This window comes from Astatotilapia calliptera, chromosome 7 (genome assembly GCF_900246225.1).
Source record: "Astatotilapia calliptera chromosome 7, fAstCal1.2, whole genome shotgun sequence".
NCBI classification, from domain to species: domain Eukaryota; kingdom Metazoa; phylum Chordata; class Actinopteri; order Cichliformes; family Cichlidae; genus Astatotilapia; species Astatotilapia calliptera.
The window spans coordinates 14,926,610-14,949,932 of NC_039308.1; the positions used below are offsets into that span (position 1 = coordinate 14,926,610).

At 41.5% G+C, this 23,323-nt stretch overlaps 1 protein-coding gene across 2 annotated transcripts in view; it reads left to right on the forward strand.

The window, feature by feature from the left end:
* Positions 1-23,323, forward strand: part of col5a1 (procollagen, type V, alpha 1) — a 72,725-nt gene that overhangs the window by 20,533 nt on the left and 28,869 nt on the right. Inside the window, exons 3-14 of one of the 2 annotated variants that reach the window (XM_026173328.1) lie at positions 912-1,125; positions 1,468-1,630; positions 13,119-13,250; positions 15,192-15,299; positions 15,412-15,792; positions 16,885-17,439; positions 17,541-17,597; positions 19,326-19,367; positions 19,890-19,952; positions 20,054-20,128; positions 22,668-22,760; positions 23,222-23,278. In XM_026173328.1, the coding sequence (XP_026029113.1) occupies positions 912-1,125; positions 1,468-1,630; positions 13,119-13,250; positions 15,192-15,299; positions 15,412-15,792; positions 16,885-17,439; positions 17,541-17,597; positions 19,326-19,367; positions 19,890-19,952; positions 20,054-20,128; positions 22,668-22,760; positions 23,222-23,278 (1,940 nt within the window). The remainder of the gene's footprint in view (positions 1-911; positions 1,126-1,467; positions 1,631-13,118; positions 13,251-15,191; positions 15,300-15,411; positions 15,793-16,884; positions 17,440-17,540; positions 17,598-19,325; positions 19,368-19,889; positions 19,953-20,053; positions 20,129-22,667; positions 22,761-23,221; positions 23,279-23,323) is intronic. The other variant, XM_026173329.1, reaches the window with a different exon arrangement.

Consider the following 23,323-nt stretch of genomic DNA (forward strand, 5'->3'; position numbering starts at 1 on the left):
ATAATCCAGATAACAGTGGTGGCTTTAATACACTCTGGTTGCCTCCTGTTCTGAAAGGTGATCTGTGTTCCCAAATGTAGTCAGACCTTAGCACTATCTGGGAAGCAACAGTCTGCACAGACAGTTGGCAAGCTTCCTCCTTTTTGGAGGTCCTAAGAACACCCCACTACAGGAATTTGTCTGGCAGATGTTTTCCACACTGAAGCAAAATGCAGGAACTTGTGAGGCTTCTCAAAGGAGCCGAGCAGACGGAGGCCAACACATCCTCTTTATATATTTTTCTGCGTTTAAATACCACTATACTGCTGGTATTTCCATTTCCAGGCAATGTGTCTTTCATTATTTCTGCTGTAAAAATGTGTTGCTCCTCTCCAGCCCTTCATTGGTGTCTCGGCGTCTGCTAGACCCATCAGCTGTGGCAGAGGAGAGAAGCGGAGAGGAGGAGTTTGAAGGATAGTTTGACGAAGTCTCTGGGGATCACATGCTTTTGTCATTAATGCTTTTCACTCTGCGCTGCGCTGGAATCGATCCACTTTTTTTCCTCCCGCTAACTTTCATTTTACCGGCCAACCCGTTCAGATGAATCCTATCCGGTTATATTTTGGGCACTCAAAAATTTCTGGTGTTTCCGTTTGGTGCGCAAAACCAAATCTTTGATTCCACCAATATAAATGATATTTGTTAGTTTTTGTTCGATTTCCATTAGAAGCATCAGTAAAAAATAACCACACTCCCTTTAGACATCAAAGAACGCAGTCAGTCTCCTAAAATAACACAACGACTACAACCTTGCAAAAGCAAACCTCATACTTCATTCCTCTTACGATGATGAATGGTTACGGCTGCTTATAAGTCTCCAAAAAAAATAAATGTTTTTCTCTTTCTATCAAACCCACCATTTGTCCTGCCAGGTGATGTCTTCCCTGAGGACTTTTCCATCATGGCCACAGTGAAGCCTAAGAAGGGCAGCCAGTCCTTCCTGTTGTCTCTGTACAATGAACAGGGCATCCAGCAGCTTGGTCTAGAAGTGGGCCGCTCTCCAGTCTTCCTGTATGAGGACCACACAGGCAGACCCAGCCCCGAGGACTACCCCCTCTTCAGAGGAGTCAACCTAGCCGACGGAAAGTAAGTGCAGTCTTTCACCTCACTTGTACAAAACGCTTAAAAAGCGTGTCAGGCTCTACTTTTAAAACAATTTTAAATCATTCTATTAGAGTGGACCCTCACGATGATGGTAGGCTTTGACAGCAGTTTTGTTTAAATTTAGAAGTTTGGAAGCAACTTTTTGTCACTCTCAACCTTAAGTGTCATTGACTGCGTAACCTCACTACGCTACTAACAACTAGGATTTGAGATTGTATTTCACTTTGGAAGACAGAGATGGATAGATTCGAATTCAAATGGACAAACACAAAAAGAGGCCTGTAATCCAGTAAGTGTGTGAATTGATTGTACCTCCCATTCCAGGTGGCATCGAGTGGCCATCAGCGTGCACAAGCAGACCATCACCCTCATTCTGGACTGTAAAAAGAAGACCACACAGAAGTTACTCCGAAGTCCCCAACCAGTCATTGATACCAAAGGAATTATAGTGTTTGGAACAAGAATACTTGATGAAGAAGTCTTTGAGGTAGGCGTTAAACTCAAACTTTTAATCCGAGCTTTGTATATAGTATAATTTGGCAAATTTGATGGGTCATTTGGGACTGTTTGCTTCATGGACTGCTGGCTTGCCATTTATTCCAGGTTCAAATTAGCTTCAGCTTTTGCTGTTTTCATGTTGAAAGGCTGTATGAAAATGAAAAAACAAAACAAACAAACAGTGCCTTTAAACAGATGTTTTAGGCCCATTTCTATATAATCAGACTCGTCCTTTTTAATTACAGCACAGACACATGTGGCTGTGGTGCCAATGGTGGTCATCCCCAGTCCCCAATTCTTTTGAAATACTGCTTGAAATTGGGGACTGCGGGAGAGGCCGCATCCTCTATAGAGATATTTGGCTTGCCCTAGTCCACCAGCATCTGATCCTCCTGCCACCCACTCTTTCACACGCACACAATCGTAAATCAGACTTAATTTAAGGTACCACATATCCCACATCGTCCGCAAAAGAACTTGGTGTCCTGCAGTTCCCTTCTGCTGCCAGCTGTGCTAGATTTGCTTGCTGCTCAGTTCATCCTCTTTTGCTGTTTCAAAGTGTTGCCTTATTGTAGCTAAATCTATAATCAAGCTGTTATAGTTCTCTTTGCGGCTTCACGTCTGGATTCTTTGTTTAAAAGGGCTATGACACTTCGCTTTACAGAGGTTTTTCCACAGGCAGCTACTTGTTTCAGTTATTAGAATAAGAGCTTTATTCCTTCCACCCCTTCTCTTCCGTTTATGCTTAATAAAGATAGGGAGTCAAAAGATGTATGATAATCTGACTGGTGAGAAGAAGCTTTTTGTGCTTTATAATACCTGCAAGTCCCTGATATGGCTCAAAAAGTGTTTGTGCACTATGAATTCATTTGGACAGTTCCTGTAAGAGAGCTTTTGTTGGGTTCCTGTAACAAGTTTTTGTCTGAATATGTGTGTCTCTTAAACCTGACCCCTGTGTTTGTGAGGAACACAGACACACACACAGACACACCAAAATATTCTGAGAGGCACAAAGAATAGTGTTGCCTTTGTCCCTTTGGAGTTGTGCTTGTTTAAAAGAGGGGATTAGTCTGCGAGGCCAAAGCCCTCAATAATAATTAGTAACAGAGGCTGACTGATGTGACTGATCCTTAGCCAGCTGACCTTTAACCTTACTGTTACTCAGCCGTATCAGATGAAGAGAAAGAAATATGACATCACTTCCCTAGCCACTGTCGCTAAAGTTTCCCTGAAAGACATGGACAAAATTATAGCCTTGTAAACAAAATCGAGTTTCTAAGTAAGAGACTTATCTGCAAAATGAACTCTACATATGAAGCTTTTTATCCAATGTTGTGGGGAAAATGTGGTTCATGAGGGAAAAAGGGAAGGATGCCAATTTTACTGGAGCACAAATAAAGATATCGTGTCATCTGTTTATATGTCTGCATTCTGTGTTACAGCCATTATTTCCCCTCTTCAGCCTATTAGCTCACAGCTGCCAAAAAGATGACGGCATTTATCCGTTTGTAACTCTGCTCTACTTCTATTATTTGCCCCTAGCATACAAATCAGGAGATCGGGGTGATAGTGGAACAATTAAATCTTAGCCAGCAATTTTAGCGGCGGTAACAGTTCAGTAGTTACCGTGGGAACGGACAGATATTTTGTGGGAGATGTTTAAAGCCCCCCCTGCTGTGCGTCTGCCAGTTAGGAGACAGGACAGGCTCCAGTGCTGCAGAAAATGGAAATTATGCCACATAGTTTCCAAATTATGCTCAGGTTGCACTCCTTTTCCTCTCATTACTCTCTTTGTAGTTTAGTCTGATCCCGTGTTGACTTTTGCCAGAGCTGGTTACCCCCGAGAGCTGGTAAGTGTGAAAACACAAAATAACATATGTGATTTCACTGTCGGACCTTTACATTAGAGTCTGGGGATTTCCAGGTCAATTTCTTCAGAAAACTGCAAACCTTTATTTTTATTTTTTGCACGATACTTAAAAAGAAAACATAATTGCTGGTAATTGCTGATTTATAAGAGATTTTAAAAATGACATACTTAATGGGTCCTAAAGGGAAAGTACAACCCCGAATCACATTTACATATTTTCCTTCTTGCCTGTATTGCCTCTTAATCCATTTCACTTGTTTTGGAGAGAAAAACATGAAGTGAAAAGATTAGGATTTATCACACTGTTAAATCAGAGTGATTGGTGATTGGTGCTATACTTCTTTTTTTAATGGAGCCTTTCCTTTGCATACAGTAGTAAGAAGAAAAGCAGTACTTATATGCTTAGGTGGTTTGTGGTTTGGTTTCTGACAAGGTTTTTGTGGTCACAAAGAGCCTGTCTGTCCTCTTGCACCACTCTATTTTAGTTGCTTGGTTAAGGGTGCTATGTTTGTATGGAAGCCCGTTTCCGCCACCAAATAAAAAAAAAAGCTAGTATCCATAACTCGAAATTTCGAGTTATCTTCTCGAAATTTCAACTTATTAACTCGAAATTTCGAGTTAAATTTCGAGTTAGCTTTGCCAATCAAAAATATACACCTGGAAGCATATGGCGCAGAGGAACGCGCACTCAAAAACAGATCCCAACAAATTGGCGCTTTCGCGAGTACGTTTGCTGATAGTAACACCATGTGATTCAGCTAATAACACAGGGATTTCATAATTTGTGAAACCAGGCTGAGAACACTCAGCAATCTGTGCATTCACGACTGGATGTAATACCGGTAGCTTAGCTGTAGCATTTGTAGCTGAGGGCCTCAGCTTCCGGGTAACGAGGAAATGACGTCATTCATGTAGATTACGGATTGGCAGCGCTAACTCGAAATTGCGAGTTGCTTTTCTCAAAATTTTGAGTTAATAAATCGAAATTTTGAGTTAATATGTCGAAATTTCGAGAAAGTAACTCGGAATTTCGAGAAAATAACTCGAAATTTTGAGTTATGGATCCTTTTTTTTTTAGTGGCGGAAACGGGCTTCCATAGTGTTTGCGCTTGTGCCAATAAAAAGTGTGAAGGGAATTAAAAAGATTTTTAGGTGTGCAAGTAAGCAAACTTTTTTTGGAACCAGGTACAGTAATCGGTGCTGTTGCAAACTAATTGTAATCTTTTGTTTTTTCCCTTTTTCTCTATGATTGTTGTTTGAATGCTATCAATTGCCGCCATTATTCAGTATAAGCTGCTTTATATCATAGGTTAAAGACCCTACAATATTAATGGGAAAACCCTAACAATCACATGACCCTCCTATGAGCAAGCACTTGGCAACAGTGAGAAGGAAAAACTCTCTTTTAACAGGAAGAAACCTCCTGGAGAACCAGGCTCAGGGAGGGCCGGCCATGTGTGAAATATCTTCTTGAAGTTTTCACTTGTTTTGAGATGATGACCATGGATCAGTAGAGCTACTCCTCATACACTGAAATGCGGAAGTGCAAGCATAAAGTTTTGTGTGTGTTTAAAGCAGATTTAATGTAAAATGAATGTAATAAAAATGACTACACTCATTTTATCCATTAATTTGAAAGCAAGTCAAAGATCGCCTTGATTGTTGAAATATTGGTTACGCTGACCAGTGTCACCCCTGAGATCATCATTTTGTGGTTTAAATCTGCTTAAGAGTGCTTTCCACAGCTATGGTCTTCTCATTAGGATTAACAGTTCTTTGATTCAATGAACAAACTCCCTGAAACAGCAAATGAGAGTGTAGCCTGTGTAGCATTTAGCTTGGTTGACATAGCTAGCTAACATGAGGTCTTTTAGAAAGTTGTTTACTCTCATACCCTTACATTCTCTTCCTCATATTTTTTAATTTCGATTAAACCTTCACTTATTTTCTGTTATATGTTTAGCTCCGGAAAATATTCACACAAGAGTTAAAGCAAGGTGCCGTTTTATGTTTGGGAATGCAACCTGGAATGCTGACCCCTGCTGGTCTTTGCAAAATCTACACAAAAGTGGTAGACTGGTCATTCTAAGAGAATAAGCGTGTCATCAACCAACATTAGATTAAGGTGTTTTGAAAACTATCAAATTAACATTAGCATAACAAAATTGCAATATAAAGAGTAGCTAAATCACCTTAAAGGGTACTTTTCTGACAGATATACCTGTGGGTACAGATTAGATATTATTGTTTCTCTGTTTGGATGTATTTCTAGTGTCTCTTTATCTCTGCATGAAAGACTCCAGATTCTAAATGTACCCCTGATTTCCTTGTTCAATGTTGTTTCAAACTGAGTTAGCCAAGAACAATCAGAGATAATTTAATACCCATCCCTTAGTTGTAAGTAGCATTCAGTGAAATGGCGACCTGTGGTTGGTCTGAGGTAACCTAAGTGGGACAGATGAACCACTTGGCCCCACTCAGAGTTAATCCACAGGGGAAAGCGGTTGAATTGAAGCAACTGAGGTGGAGATGTGCAAACACAGCACTTCTTGTCTGGCCAAAAGCACAGACAGCAACTTCCATGAATGTGGACAATGATATGGTGGAGTCTTTATCACAGAAAGATATATTCGGCCTGTTATAGGGGAAGACATCAGAGGGAAGTTTTGAGTGTACAGAAAACAAAATAATGTTCCGAAATGAGAAGGGCTGGAGGAGAGGGGGAGGTCAGAACAGGAGGTGTGGGTACAGAAGCCAAAAATGTTGGGTCATTCGCTGGAAAGAATGAGGAGTTCTCTCCCCAGCTGATGTCAGTCTTGGAACAGGAGCCGCACCACATGACATCATCCAGAGGTTTCCTTGGTATCCGCTGATAGGCTGTCCCAAGAGCGAATGGGAGGGTGAGTGATAAGTTTGGTAGGATAGGTAACAAAACAGAAGATGATTACGCTTTAGATATACAGAAATAAAGGATTAATGATGAAATGAATAGGGAGGGTTAAAAGTAATAGGGTAAGACTAAGGGAGCAGGGGAATGGGTCTGGAAGCCTTCAGTCGGAGTGGAAAGAAGCAAGTTGCGGGGCCCCTGTAGAGCAGATAGAGCCAGGAAAAACTAATAAAAAAATGCAACACATGAGCTTGATGCTCATAATGAGCTTTAATATTGTCATGGCCTGATGGGTTTTTACACATCCTGTTTTCCCATCTTCACCTCAGGACTTTCCTCCATTTTTTCCCACCAACATCTTTATTGTTCACATGTTTCAGTCATCTAAGGTAAAGATTTGACAGAATGAGTGATATTTGCAGCAGACTTTGCAATCTCCCAATACACTTTGAACCCTTTGTCACTCAGTTTTCATTGGTCAGTTTGAGTGACTTTGCCAGACCTTGGCTTGGCTCCTGTGTTATTAATTTTTTTCTCAGTTAATAGTTTCAGTAGCTTTAGTAAAAGCATTTCAGTTTGTGGCTCTACTGTTAAAAATGTACGTGACCTCAGATTTCCATTGGGTGTCAGAAAGCAGTAGCAGTTTGTTCAGTTTTTCTAATGCGTGGATAATGGCCTCTCTTCTTTTGCCCCATTAGAGGAGGCCAAGAAATTTGATGCCCTGCTTGGGTCTCCATGACTGCTTTGTATAAAAAAAATTATAAGTGGAAATTTAGGTTCTTCCACAAAGAAAAGAAAGGGGGGAAAAGGAGATCCGGCTTCAAGTGGACAATAAAAGTGGTACAGATAGTAATTAATCAAAGCATTACAAAAGTGTGTCTCTCATTTACACTGCTCATATATTACACAGGACTTCCTAATGTTATAGAAACTTTAAAAAAAAAAGTAGCCCCAATCTTATGTGTGTATGCATTTTCCCCCCTACTCAATATAATTCACTAGTATAGTGTGTGCTGGGTCATTTTTTTCTGTTAGGTTGACTGTAACACAGTCAGAATTTAATGCAGAGTTTCGCCCGGGGCTGTCTTTGCTCTACAGAACTCCAAATGAGGGATGAGGGATTGTACGGCGTATCTCACCATGTGAGCCAGGGACCAGTGTTTCTGGATAGATCATCTCAAATGATCTCAAGGTCTCAAATAACCCTGAATTGCAATGTAGAGAGCCCTCAAATCCCCTGTTCAGAAGTGTGATGGCAAATTAGCCCTTGAGCGCAGACACTGAGAAGGCCACAAACATGGCTGATCAACATATAGCTCAGAGAAAGTTCTGTAACTACATTCCTAAATCCAATTCACTCATCTTACACTCTGCTTTCTGAATTCAAATGCATTCTGCCACAGTATAAATCCTTAATCCAAAGACGCCATGATGTTCAGTTTATATTGAAACTATTTCTATGAGATGCTGACTGATCATCATGATCATTTACAAGTCAGAAGCTAGTGGCGCTGTCAGTCTTTTTTTTTTTTACATTTACATCTTTGTAATGGCATTTCAGTTCAATTAGATTAAATTTTATTTATATAGCGCCAAATCACACCTAAAGTCACTGCAAGGTACTTTATACTGTAAGTAAAGACCCTGGAATAATACAGAGAAATCCCCAACAATCAGATGACCCCCTATGAGCGCACACTTGGTGACAGTGGGAAGGAGAAACTCCCTTTTAACAGGAAGAAACCTCCAGCAAAACCTCTTTTTGTTTAAACTTTCCCAGATGCAACCAGTTGCGGCAGATGCAACCAGTTTGGGTGAGGGGTGGGCATAAATGGAGAGGGCACATATATCATGCAAACTCCAGTGAAATGCAATGCAATGCACAAAACCCAGCCCCTAAATATATGATAAAGTTTAATCAGCACTTGAAAAAAGTTCCAGCAGAAAGCTTTAGCTAATAAAGAACTCAGTGTATGATGCTGAAAGTCCTTACTGAAAGTTTAATTTACCCAATCACACAAGTACTTATATACCTAACATTACACTATGATGGCAACTGTGGATTGAACCACCAACCTTCTAATTAGTAGACAACTGTACTCCTTAAGCCACAGCTGTCTTTGCCTTTACTGTGGAAAAGGGTTGTGGTTAGTGATATAACTTTAAACCCCAAGTATATGGACCTGGATCCTAGTAGCCACTTGCTCCACATACTTATGTCTTCACGTGCTTCTTTGCATTATCTTGTCCAAGGTATACATCCTGCTTCACTGAAAAAGCACACTACTCTGTACATTCTAGGCCAGACATCACTATCCTTGGGATAGATGGAATTTCCACGGATAATTAAGATTTTCCTTAACTCATGTCAAAAGTTGATATTTCACTCCCTTTTTTTCTCCGTGTTATTCCTTTACTGTGTCAGCAAACCGTGAAGTGTGCCCTCAGCACTTTTTAATGTAGATTTCAGCAAATGCCCAAGCCAAACGCCCTCCTAGGTGAGTGAAGCAGTTTCAGCTTTCCCAAAAGAACAGGAAATGGGAATATGCCTTCCCGCAGTCCATAGAGATGTGGGATTAAAGTCTTATGTGCAGTGAGTGTCGCAGGGGCTGGGAAACTAAGGGTTAGAGTGACACGGGACATCCAGAGGGAATCAAAAAACTGGGCAGCGACAATGAGGTGGGGGAATGGTTACTGTAGGGGGCTGTGTTGTGGATAAGTGGGGCCGGCAGACAGACATGTTGCTGTTGGCAGCAGCTCTGAGGACTGAGATTGGACTAGAGTCTGGAGGGGAAAGTGGATGAAAATTCAATTGATGTCTGACGACGGTTTACATTTATGCATTTTGCTTTAGTTTTCTGCACGTGCGTGTGTCTACACATATACTTCTATACCTACATGTGCGTGGTTATGTGACTTTCTATGCATGTGTCCTTTCTGATTTATTTCCCCTATGCAGCGAGCTGACCTCTGCAGCTTGTTGTTTGGTTTTTGTGGTCAGGTTGGACAATGCCCAGACACTGGGGCTGCATGTGAGTGCGCCGGTGTGGGCTGGCAGTGACACCAACGCTTGGCTCGGAGCTCGGGGGTGACTGTGGAAATATGTTGGGAAAGTAGCGCTCCTTAAACTGCAGCAAGACCTCCAAGAGTTACATTCTGCTCTTTGGGGGCCACCTACTCATTTTCCTATGCTGACATCTGATCATAAAAATGATGAAAACTCACCTAGAGTTTTTCTTCTTTTGACTGCTGCCTTTGTCTCCTGTGAGGTTTAGAAGGTAAAAAGAACCATTATCAGATGTCCCCGTGGATATGTGAACATAATGAGCGTTGGTTTGTGCTGTGTATTTCGTGGTACGCTACTCTAAGCTTGAGAAGGTGCAGATTTCATGGGACACAGTGCCTGCCCCTCCACCAGCAGGGTGGGGGGAGTTGCCTTAGGCCCTTTCTCTAATCAAAATGCACCTCTTTTGGTCTATGCTCACCTAATGCTTTAAGTATGTCTCTGTGTGTGCAAGTAAAATGAAAAAGACGGAAGAAGAATATGTGTGCTTTGGTAACTGTCCACTTTTAACCTCCAAACATAGCCACGTTTACTCCCGTTCATTATGCGATGTGATGATTTTGAAATGTCACCAATATTGATTTTCGTCCTATCCATCGCATTTTGTAATTCAGAAGACGGAACACAATGAACTTGGTCCACCCTGCATGATTGTGGGTCAGATACAAATGGAGACAGATGTTTGGCATTGTGATCACCAGAGCACTCTCCTGCCCCCATCTGGACATAAGCAGAAAAATCTAGCAGTGTTGTGTTTCGGGAAAAAAGAAAAAAAAAGAAAATAGGGTGAGCTGGGGAATAAAAGCTTAAAAGACTGTGTGATATTTTATTTAGGAAAACTCTGAAAAGATGAATTTTTCAGTGGCATTGATCTGTACGGATTTGCTCCCATTCCGCATTCTTGCTGCGAGCTGTGGCCTTGCGCTCTTAACATGTTATGTGCGTGCAGGTGTCTTTCAGCGTGAATCGTGTCCAAGTGAGGCTGGCTGTCGCTCACAGCCACAGGCGATGGCTTTAACACCAGAGCTCGACATCAGGCGAGCTCTGGCGAGGAGCAGAGTCGTATTTCAGCGGAGTCTGGGGAGATGCTGACAACTGCAGCCCTGTTATTGTCTGAGAACTCTGCCTTAAGCACTGCTCTGATGTGCCACATGATGCTCCAGAGTGAAAAATATCACTGTCCCTCCTCTAACAGGAGAGCTGATTGCATGTGTTCTATGGTTTCACCCAGCGTTTGGGTGTTATGCAATAATACCAGGGTTTTTTGGTTGTTTTTTTTAACCCTTTGTCTCAGATGTCAATCACCTCATTTCTCGGGGTCACATATCGGCTCCTTGTGATGTGACTCGTGAGGTGAAGAATAATCTATAATGTCTTGTTAACCAATCAGCCTTATTACACGCTGAATGTCTGACTCTGCAGTTGCACTGCCGTTTCCCCTCGTCAAAATTATGGTGACACAGCCCAACCCATTTGCACTAATGGAGTAAATTCCTCATGCTCTAATGGGTTGCTGGACTAAGCTGGGCATTCAGGGCCAGAATTCAAAATGAGAAATTTAAGCATCAGCATACGTCTGCGGTATAGTATAGGGAACATTTAGCTCCTCCCCTCTAACTGTAAAATAGTAGCTTATGCAACATTTGGCTTCAGAATCCGTGGAGTGACTTGTGGTGAAAAGAGGCTCAAAGACAGGAAATCAGAACCAGCTTTAGTGGTTGCCATGCCGCCTCGAGACTTCGACAGTAGTTTTACTGTGAAGGTGTGCAGCTTTCAATGTCGGTGTAGAAAACAAAACACACAAGAAAGCGGTGGACTTACTATTATCACATGCCTGGCAATTGAGGCTAAAAGTTAAAGGAGGTCTTATACAGATATGCAACTCATAAAACAGCTGAAGTCATAGTGAGAGCCTCATTATAAACTCTAGTGGAGGTTGATGGATGTCAGCCTTTTTTTTTACTTCTATCCCCAGCAGGGCCTGTGCAACAGTATACTTTTCTACCTAGGCAAGCAAGGACCTCTTTCTTTCTTCTTTCTGTGTACATGTCACAGATCATTAAGCGCCTTCTGCCATGGTGCTCTACGTGCTGCGAGGATGTGCTAATTAAAGCTTTGGTGTATGATTAATAGTCTCGTCTTGGAAAACTTAGGTTCATGCAATACCACTTGTGGCCATAATGTACCCTGACATTCCTTTGGCTGCTGTGGGAGATGGAGGGGGGAAAAAAGAAAACAGAGAAGTGCAAGAATGGCATGTGAATAGGAAAGCGGTGCAATGCTCCAAATGGAGGGGGCTATTTTGCTGTAGAGTGGGTTTATTTCTTATTGAGTGTGACCTCATTTCAAACACTGAATTCCCATCGTCCCCTGTCAGCGCAGCTGCGGCACACTGCTCCGCTGAAATAAGAGGGGGCATTGCGCTACAGTGATACCAAGTCTACCCTCCTGTAGATTGTGGCTTCAGAGGTGGCCATTTGAAAGCTTCAAAGTCCAAAGCTGGGAGTGCTGTGTAATGGCTCCTCTAGTCCTTCTGTTTTGGAGGAAGAGACTGATTTCCCTGCATCCACTATAAAGTCCAGCTATAACATAAACCAAGGATGGAGCAGGAAACAACTTCTAGTGAAGTGTTTTGAAAGGGTTATTAAAGGATCTGAGGCAAGGGGTACTGAGTGGTATGTTCAAGCAAAGCAGTGGGATTGGTGCACTTCATTGAACTCTCACTGGTTAGACCACAAATGCAATCCATTTATGCATGTCAGTAAAGAAAGCTCATTTCAGCTGGAAAGACATGTTGAGGGTTTTTTCTTTTTCAACTTTTGGCAATTGAACATAATTAAAAACACTTCATCCTCCGTGGCGGTCCGTTCCCATAGCTGCGTCGCTTCACGATCCTCCTGCCTCCTGGAAATATATTTGTTTCAGCTACGCTGACATCGTGTTTGATTGATGTGGAATGACATCACTGAATTTGGAATTGCGACCAGGACATGTTTGGATAAATGCAATACAAGGTTTTGGTGCCATATGAATTCTTTTCAGAAACATGTGGGAAGCACACCCATCTCCCTATGTAGCCTGGGGATCCTTCTGAGCCTTTCTCTCCCTTGTTCTCTCTCAGTAATTTTCTAGCAGCCTTCTCTGTTCTGTCTCTTTTTTAACTTCTCTCTGTCTTAAATCTCTCTTCCTCTTCTTCTGTTCCACAACTGCATGTCCACTCAGTGTATACATAGATATACACAGAGCTCTTATCTCTTCTGATCTAGTCCTAGCTGCAGGTCTGCTCATGCACATGCCTTACACAATCAGTTTGAAGGTAAAATCACTTACAATTCACACAGACTGAGGTCAGGCTTACATGTTGTGCTCCAAACATTTGATCTTGTTTATTGTGTTGCTGTAACTCTGTTCGCCTGACACTCTTAACTCTGATGCAAAATGGCATTCTTGGACCCTTGACAACGTTCTTCATCATTTAGTCACCCTGAGATTCCCCTGGCTTGACCTAGTTTCTTGACTGCCTGTTCTGCAGCAATGTCACATTTGCAGTGTAGATGCTTTCCCTTTTTCACCTCACAGGTCACACAGTGTCATGCATTGCTTCTGTCATTTTCATTTGTTTACTTATTAGCATGCATGTATGTTTGGGTTTCTAGGGAGACATCCAGCAGCTAATGATTGTAGCAGACCATCGTGCTGCCTATGACTACTGTGAGCACTACAGCCCCGATTGTGAAGTGCCATCCCCTGACCAGCCACAGAACCAGGACCCCGGCACAGACAACGCTGTGAGTAACATTACTTTTCTGCTTTTCAAATCATCTCTGGCTCCATGTTTTATTCTGGCACTCCTCTAAATTATTTTTTTATGGTTGGCTGGAAGAACAACCAGCAGATTCTGATCCTGTGATCCAAGCCTATGAGCAGCAGTGTGCTTTGTAAGGAGCTGGGATAAACAGTGTGTTTAGAGCTCAGTATGTGAAAATGAGAATTTTAAAACAAATTCTAAAACCTACTGGAAGCCAGTGTAAAGAATATAAAATGGGAGTGATGCTTGCTCGATTGTGGGAACCCGTTAATAATCTGGCCGCAACATTCTTTATTGCTTGAAGACGTGAAAGAGATCATTTATCTAAGCCAGTAAGCAAAGCATTACAATAATCTAAGGGCGATGAAAAAAATGCATGAATAATTTTCTCCAGTTCCAAAAGAGACCATAAGTTGCAATTTAGAAATGTTCCTTAAATGAGAATAGCAGGAACAAGACATGAATTTTACATGTGAGTTGAAACCTAGAGAGGATTCAAATATTACACCAAGGTTTGTAGCACTGACTGATGTGAACAAAATGAAGTAAGAGCCCGACTGATTTGAGAATATATATCACAAGGAGATATAATCATGTCTTAGTCTTGTTGACATTTAAAATAAGGTAATTATTAAAGAGCCAACCAATAAACCATGGACTAAGGTGAGCAGCCTGCACAGCTGGTGAGGCTTAAAAGACATATATAGGTGAGCATCATTGTCATAGAAAAAGCTTGAATGGTGCTTGAATTGTGATAGCAAAAGAAAGGATGTAGAAAAAAATAGTAAAAAAATAATAATGTACCCAGTACTGAACCTTGTGGAACCCCACAGCTTAACGAAGCAGTGTTAGAAGAGAAAATGCTCGTCCATGAGAAAGAAAGAAATGTAATGCAGAGCCAGAGATAACAATGATGTGGTTTTTGTAATTTTGCCTCTGTACAATCCCAGAATGTATTTTAAAGCCAGTAATCAAAATGTGCGAAAGTCTAGAACTGCTGGATGTCAACAAACGCTGTGTTTCCCATGAAGATGTTAGTGTACAAAAAGCTATGCATCTAATTATACATAAATGACAAAAAAAAATCACAGGTTTCGTCCAAGTTTTTTTTTTTTTACTTGTTAACCAGTGCATAAGTGTAAGTGCAGCTTTGTAGGCTACCGCTTACTAGAAGCAGTTTTTGTAGATTCTTTACATACAGAATGAAACTACACATTATAGAATCCAACAAAAGAACCACTTAGTATTTTCTTGCTGGTCTTACTCATGGAAATGATTAAACCATAATTGTCTCTAATACTCAAATCAGATCTTTGCTGGATCCTGTGCTGAAAAGAGCCTCTTGGCATTGTGTAAGAAACCTGCAATGTGCCAGAGGAAAAGTGCTGACTGGGAAGAACCAAGTTATCAGTCTATGCATTTACTTAATCATGTTTAGGAATGATGTGGTGCCTGCCTAAGCTTGCATTCATGCACTGTGTCATTTTTCCCACTGAATACCAATATACTCAGTGTGTGCTAATTAACGGGATGTCAAAGAAGTGTTACAGGATGAACAGGAAGCTCTTCCTTTTGACTTTTTGATTTGCCCAGGGCCCTGTTTGTTACACAAAATCTTGCCCCTCTGTTTTCCTTTTTTCTAAAGATAGGTGCTGGAGTCATTAGGAAAACTATGTAAGAGCAATGTGTCATTCAGTCATAGCAGTTTACAACAGGCAGATACAGTGTGAGCTTTCCACAAGGAGGAGGAACTCCTGTGTGCTTCTGATCGATGGTCGACCGGTTGTACAAACATCAGCCAGCCAGAGGCAATAGCGCAGTGCAACATATTTAAAAATCATGTTGCTAATAATTGATTGCCAATCTTTCTCTCTCAGTCATACACTCTCTTAATGCTGGTGGAATGTTTTTCTCCCTTTAGAAGAAAGCGGAGGACAGCTACTATTATGAATACCCTTACTACGATGATTTGGAAAAGCCTTATGACTCAACTCTTGATTCTGAGACAACTGAGACAACCACAAAAGAGGTACCATTTCATGTTTGCTCTAAATGCCCGCATCTTATACATAACTGTATTGTTTCTATGTTACTACAGTAAAGCATCCAATGCCAACGTCCCCCTCCAAATATCTTTACAGGAGACAGAAGGGGACAGTCTGATCACAGGGGGTGAGATTTTGAAAGGCAGTTCGACTGGCACCGACTGGACCTCCATCTCCACCGGCTCATCCTCTCGCTCATCCAGCAGCTCTTCAAGTACTGATACTGGAGGAGGAGAAGATGATTACGCATTGGGGGTCACGTACGGCACCTATGAGGGCTATGACGACTACTATGACTCCACGTCTTCACCTGGTGGCGTTGATACCTCTCGAAGTGTCACCATCACCGGCATCGGCACTGGGGGCGAGCTGGACCTGGGAGCAGGGGGAAGGGTTGATTTGAATGCCGGGACTGGAACGAGGGTCATCACCACTGGTGAAAGGACTACAGTCACAATCTCCAGCAACAAAACATCAGTAGGTGGACATTAATCATGGGAGTTAATTGTTGCCAGTATTACTGCACACCTTTATGAATGGTATTGTACTTTGTATATATTCATTTTATTTTCTTTGTTCTTTTAAAAAAACTTTAAGAAGTTTGTAGCACAGGCAAAGTCAGACAAAGGTAGGGTGACAGAATACACAAACATGTATGTAGGAATAGGTCATAGATAATAACTACTGATTTGTGAATAATGGGACATAAATATAAATTGGGCTTATTATGTAATATTATATTACAGTTTATTTCTAACTAACTAGGCGGCTCATTCTCATTCAGTTGACATAAAACCTTTTTGGGGCCTTCTTGAAAGAAATGTAAAGAATGTAAAAATAAGGTCAGAGGTCAAATGTGACTAGATAGATAGTAAAGTCTACAATAAATAAACAAAAAAGTTAATGTAAAAGTGCACAGGTGCCTAGTAAGGGTCTGAGAAAATGTACATGTGCAACAGTGATTAAAAACAAGGAAAAGTAAAAATGAAGCATAGATTGGATGCAAACTATAGTGTGATGTTTAGAATCTCCATGTACCAGTATCATTTCCTACATGCTGCCAATACAAATGAAGGCAGTAGAATTTAAAGCATAGTTTTAAAAGATAAAAGATGTTTCATGAAAGTTTGACCTTATTTGACCTTGACTTGAGATTCAAAGTTAAGTGATATTTATGTGTGTAAACAATAGCAGTAAGAAACATGGTTTTAAATAGCTCTATGTAGCATTATTATCAGCATTAAATCTATTGACCTTGAAGGATAGGTCAGAGGTCAAACTTGTCATGATATTTTAAATCTCTATCCGATACTTTTATACGCTGACACACCACAATGGTAAGTCAATTATAATTAGATTGTCAAATCAATACGTTTATCTTGAAAATGTTGGTGGATGTAGGCCCAATGTTAATGGATTGTTAACACCACCCCACTCTACACCCCTGCAAAATTTGATCAGAATTCATTCAAAACTTTTCGAGCTATCATGTTTATGGATGGAATGGTATTCAAAAGGCCACATTGCCAGTTATCCTCAATTATTCTGTCCTGTTAATTGTTCCAACAGGCAGGAGCCTCCCACGATGACTACGGATCCTACGGATATGACGACTATGACTTTGACAGGACCCACACCATTGATGGAGATGGCAGCAGCAGCAGTACAATAAACATTGGAGGTGGAGGCAGCAGCAGCAGCAGTACTCTGAACATTGGAGGTGGAGGCAGCAGCAGAAGCACTACTGTGCACGTCAGTGGTGGAGGTGGTGGCAGCAGCAGCAGCAGTACTCTGAACATTGGAGGTGGAGGCAGCAGCAGCAGCAGTAGCACTACTGTGCACGTCAGTGGTGGAGGTGGTGGTAGCAGCAGCAGCAGTTCCACCATCACTCTCGGGGGTGGAGGAAGTTCCGTGTCAGTGGGAGGCGGCTCAGCCAGCGCAGGCACCGGAAACCAAGGGTCCATCGCCACTGGCACTGGCCTGGATGTGGATGCCTATGATTACACGGAAGGGTTCAATCAGGAGGACCTGAAAAACTATGACGGAGAGCTAGATGAAACCTACGATTACGGCACAGAGCTGCCTAACATAGGGCTGCCCGCTAACACTCAGGATTATGGGCAGGTGAAATTAAACAGGATACACTGCAGAATAAAAATAAATCATAAAGGTGATGAAGATAAGTGAGGGTGGGCTGACTTTGTTTTTGTGTCTGTGCTGTGTAGGGTTACGGAGCTCATGGTGAGAAAGGACAGAAGGGAGAGCCTGCTGTTATTGAGCCTGTGAGTATGACTGTTTGAACAACATACACAAGCAGCAGACGAAGGCTCCGTTTGGGCTCATGGGGAGGACATATGTGTAATCCACATCTAAACACAAACTATCCCTTACTTCCTGAATAAGGCTCCATAAGCCACACAAGCTCACCACAGTCATCTGTTAGCATCCTCGGACGAGGCCTTGCTCCTGGCTGTTCATCGTGGCTAAACCATAAACATTTGTTGTAGAGCCATGCGGCAATTGCTAATAAGCTCTACACACGGTGTAGGGAGCGTGTAATCACAAGGGAAGTAAAACCAGGAAGAACAATAGGAAGTATGAAAGGAATTGTTCAATTAAAAAACCTAAAACAGACACTCATATATATATGCAGGTAACACTGTGAAAATCTCTTCCTATATGGATATATATGCCACAAAAGGTTTGCATGTATCTAATATAGCACCAGCTGTTTTACTTCAAACAGAAGTCATGGAGCTCCACCAGGCATACCTGCCTCTGTGACTGAGTGCCTTCAGTGTTTACAGAAGGAGTTCATGTTTTTTGAGTCCACTTCCTTAATGAGCTTTTGTGTATGCACACGTATAAGCATGCTGGAACACACATACGCAACCTCCCAGTGTGCTTTTGTCCCTTTGCAACATGCAAAAAGCTGTGAGGTAGAAAACTAAGAAAGCTAAAAAATTACAAAAGGGCAACATGTTATAATACAGCCCTTGACTGAGGGTGTAATTCCCCTGTAACTGAGTGGACTTTCTATGTATTTTTTTTTTAAAGTATGCAATAAAATTTACCTACAAATACTTAATGATAGGTACACTAAAATAAGGACCTAACAAGTCAGATTTTTACAGGAAAGACGCTTCTGTAAATACATTTATTTGGTCAGTAAGTAATTTTAAGTAGCACAACGTCTGGATATTTTGCAGGAATTTTGACAGAAATTATGCTACAAGTACAAGTGTGGGCTGTATTATGAAGTGCTAACTTCAATGAAAAATAAATACATGTACAGACCCAGCCCCTCAATCAGTAGCCACAATGCAGGTGACACACAGGAATAACTGCAGGGATTGAAGAAAAAAAAAAAACAACAAGTCTGAAGGAAGTGTTTAAAATAAAAATGCTCTGAAGGCAGCTTGAACTTTGGAGAGTGGGCAGAATTTTAATCTCAGAAAACAAAAAGCCAAATTGCTACCACAAGAGCAAACAATGTGGTATTTATGTAGCTGTAGAGCTGCACTGATGCATCTGTTAAGTCAGATCCTTGAGTCTTTGAGACATTGAAATGAGATGAACTGCTATTATTGCCTTTTCAGTGTTACTGATCAGGCCCTAACTCAAACACTAACCCTACACTTAGACTGAACTAATTCCAAAATGTTCATAGGCATGGCTAAACTGGCTTTATGTTTCCGTTTGCATGTGTGAATAAGTTTAACATCCCCACTGATCTGATTAGCCCTTAACTGAACTTGTCCGGGTAGGGGAAGCACCTCAGGATGGCTTTGCCTGTTGTTTGCAGCCACTCTCTCGTTCTCTGTGGATCGACTGCAAACACAGCTGCAGTGACAGGCATGCATGCACATGAGTCAGCAAAGATGGGAACATGATGAAGGGACAAGTTTACAAGTGAACGTTTTCCTGTGTATTGTACTCAAGTGTGACAGTGTTGTTTGCAGCCATGTGCTTATGAATGAGGCCTAATGATTTGTGCTTGTGTGTTTCAGGGAATGTTAGTGGAAGGTCCGGCTGGGCCTGAAGGGCCAACAGTAAGTCGATCTTCCTGTCTCTTAACTTCCTGTGTTTTCCCCCCCCCCCCCCCCCCCTCGCATCGTAATCGCTGCCGTTTTTCTTGGCAGCCACTTGGTAAAGAAAAGCCAATAGAGCTTCCTTTCACGCATTCATTGTTTGTCTGCACTACCAGAAAATTCGAGTTTTAATGCTTTGCTGGCTCCCGATGCAAAAAGGAGTGGCCCGAGCAGTTCCCCCAAAGCGGTTTTTGGACTTGATTAGATGTCGAAGGAACGTCGTCATTTATTTAGGAAGATTCCTTTAATACAGATTTGCTTTGACACCCTGCAGATGGAGTCCAGCCACTGAAGCGTTGCACTACAATATAAACAAATAAGAATACCCCACAAAGATTTACAGCTTCACAGCCTCTCTTATAAAATATTGCCACATGCACATTCCGTTCTGCTGTATGTGACCATTTTGCAAGATGAAGGCAAAACCTTGTGTTGTATTGTGTGTATATATAGAAGTTAAATGAGGTCTTCTGTTTAAAATAGGGTCTCCCTGGACCCCCAGGTGCTTCCGGCCCACCAGGCAGTCCTGGAGATTCTGGAGAGAGGGTAAGGTTGTTTTTTGTTTTTTTTAATGTCCTAAACATCACCAGAGGTTTACAAATACAAATAATAAAACACTCACTTGTGTTTGTAATTTCCCATCTAAGGGTCTTCCAGGTCGTCCTGGTCTTCCTGGTGCTGATGGCCTGCCAGGACCTCCTGGAACTGTCCTGATGCTGCCTGTAAGTAAAATACAATTCTTCTTCTTCTTCTTCCAAAGTCAGAAATTCTAACTTAGTGCTTTAATCCTTGTTTAACCTCCTTTAAGACCAATTGTTATTATTGACACCGTGTTTTAGCGATAACTTATACAATGAAGTGGAATAAAGGGGGTTTCCCATCAAGCCATTTATGATGAGCCTAACCCTTACGAGTAGGGGTGGGTTTTGATAATCGATTTATCGATTAAAATCGATTCTGGCTTGGATAACGTAAAATCGATTCATTAAAATCCTGAATCGATTTTTTAATATAAATTTATTTTGCCCAAAACGCCAGAATCTCAGGTGAAACCTCACAAAATTTCAACAACCACCAAACAGCTAAAACAGTAAATGAGAGCAGGAACACGGATTCTGCACATAAATGTAAACACAAAGCGCAGACCCACGGACAAGAATCAGTGAGATGTTGCCTTTCTCACCCGACGGCACGGACACGGTCGGGGCTGAAAGCCGACAGCTCGCTGATTCTGATGTTTCGGCGGGTCCGCGCTTTGTGTTTACGCCCTTTTTGCGCTGATTCTAAAGCTGTTAGTTTTGATCTCTCTCCAAACAATATTGACCGAACCAGCAGCAAAAGAAGATCCAAACTACGCTTCACATAAACATCGTCATGAATTCCCTCTGACTTTTGCTGTTTTGCTTCCACCACACTTCATGCACAGCTCTCTCTCTCTCTCTGTACTTCAAGAACAGTTTCCCGTCTAAAAATCTGTTTTCTGCATTATTTGCTTGCTTGTTACCCACAAGTCTACCGTTGTTTACAGCGCTGTTGGCCGCTGTTTTTTTCCTTTCACTTACTTCCGAAAAGAAAACCTCATTTCTGTTGTTCAATGGGCTTCTGAACAAATTGAAACTTTTTAAAATTATGCAAAATGCAAAACGCTTAGCCGTGTCTCTAATAAAACCGCTGTAACTTCAGAGGTAATGTTCATGTGTTGATTAATGTTCTTCTTTCGTTTTTGATGTACTGCAGAATACTTTTATAAAATCCCAGGCCAGGAAAAATCACCTTCATGTTTTTCTGTGTTTTATCTTCAGCTACTTTGACACAGAAGCATCTGCTGTGATGCTCACACCTTTGATAAAGTCTTGCGAGTGTCAGCTTCCTTTTTATAGATACAAAAATATGTAAATGTACTGATCTGAATTAGAATATTTCTGACTGTCTGAGGCAAAATTTCCCAGATACAAATCGAATTGAATCGAATCGTGGATCGAATCGTTTTGGGACCTTGTGAATCGGAATCGAATCGATTCTAGAAATCAGTGACGATACTCAGCCCTACTAACGAGCGTTTTGTTGCATAAATATGTGCTTCAACATGTTGAGTGAGATTCTTAAATAACAGCTGTAATGTCAGCTGCTTTAAGCTGCACAAATCCTAGCCAAGTCAGCAAAGTTAATGCTACCGAGCATCTTTTTTTTTTCTATGTCAGACTTGACCGCAACAGTTGCTCAGACATCCTAATAGCTTCCTGTGATGTCTACCTCCTCCGCTTTCTTTATTAGGTGCTGGGAAAATGCTGCTGCTGCGGTTGTAACTGATTAGTTGTGCAGATACAGAGTTGTGGTTTCAGGATTCCTCAAAAACTGTCTGGCGGAGTCATGTGGCAAACTCTGTCTGGACAAGGTGTTCTGGTGTATCTGCTGGCAGAAAGCCGGCGATCCTTGAGCTCCAAGTCTAATGAGAAACACGCCTTCTCATCATTTCAAGACGTTCTGTCTTGAAATGATGGAGTCAACATGAGCAGCACGGCAGGGTTAGGTGGCAAATCTAGACACTGGTGAAGCAGCTTCTCTTTTTTTTTAGCCATTTCTTGATAAATCAGAACATCTCGTTTGCATGGCAGAGATAGAATCAAGTGGACGAAGAAAAACTGCGGGATTTGTGGGAAAATATGAAAAAATATTGTTTTTATTCAGCTACAGTACATCTGACTCATCCCTGATGTTCTAGATCAACGGTTTGTATTTTGCTTCGTGGCAACAACCCTCTCTGTGACTTTGAAATCCTGCACAGCATTTCACTGCTGTGTTGCCTCTGCATCTGCAGCACAACTGACAGTCAGTCTCCTGAGGACTGTGCCGTGTAATCCAAACCAAGATGTCTGGCCCAAACAAAGTCAAGAGTTGCACCATAGGCATGAATATTCATGTTAGGGTGTAATGCTGGCTTATCACCACCAGATGGCAGTCGAATGTGAACATTATGGCCTGCAAGCAGCCATGGATGGAGCTGATTTGACAGCTGGAGGCTGTAGCATAGTTGTTGTTGTTTTTGTTGTTGTTGTTTTTCTTAAATGGACAGACTGTATTAAAGAAATATTAGAGCTATTGTTGGTAACAGTGTGTGGCTGTTTAAACTTAAAAGATTAATTTTGCCACAGGCCAGCACTTTAGTCCTTACACATGCTTCTCTTGGCTCTCATTTTTTTGTTTCTTGTGTATTCCTTTTTATGGGACTGAAGTCTCACCAAGCTATCATTCCTTCCATAGTTCAGACTCAGCGCCGGAGGTGACTCTGGGCAGAAGGGACCTGCTGTATCAGCACAGGAGGCCCAGATGCAAGCCATCATGCAGCAGGCTAGGGTAACAGTTTACACCTTCACATTTCTGCTATTTTTACTGCTCTTTGTTGCTAAACTCTGCGAACTATAAGATTCTCATGTGGAAAATATCTTATTTCAGATCATTTCATTCTATACTTTTAACTTTTTTTCCCTCACTTCTCCTCAAATGTCATATTTTTTTTTATTTTTGTTTCGTTTTTAACATTTTGTTACTGCTTATCACATGACTTTTACTGTATTTGTGGCACATTTCCTACAATGTTCTTCCTCATTTATTATTAATAGATGCTGCATTTTGTGAATTAAGTTTAACATTAACATGCAGAGCACAAGTATAGACACAGTATACAGCAGAGACAAATATGAATTGCTAAATCTGCTGCAGTTCTATTCACACATGAGCTAAATTGTCCTCTTTCCTTCTTTTCCATATGTTTCATTTGATTTCATTTTTATGTTATTTCTCCTTTCTTTGGTCAGCTGGCTATGCGCGGTCCTACAGGGCCAATGGGTTTGACTGGCAGACCTGGACCGCTGGTATGTATGGCAAATCACCTCCCAGCAAAAACACTGAAGCACAAA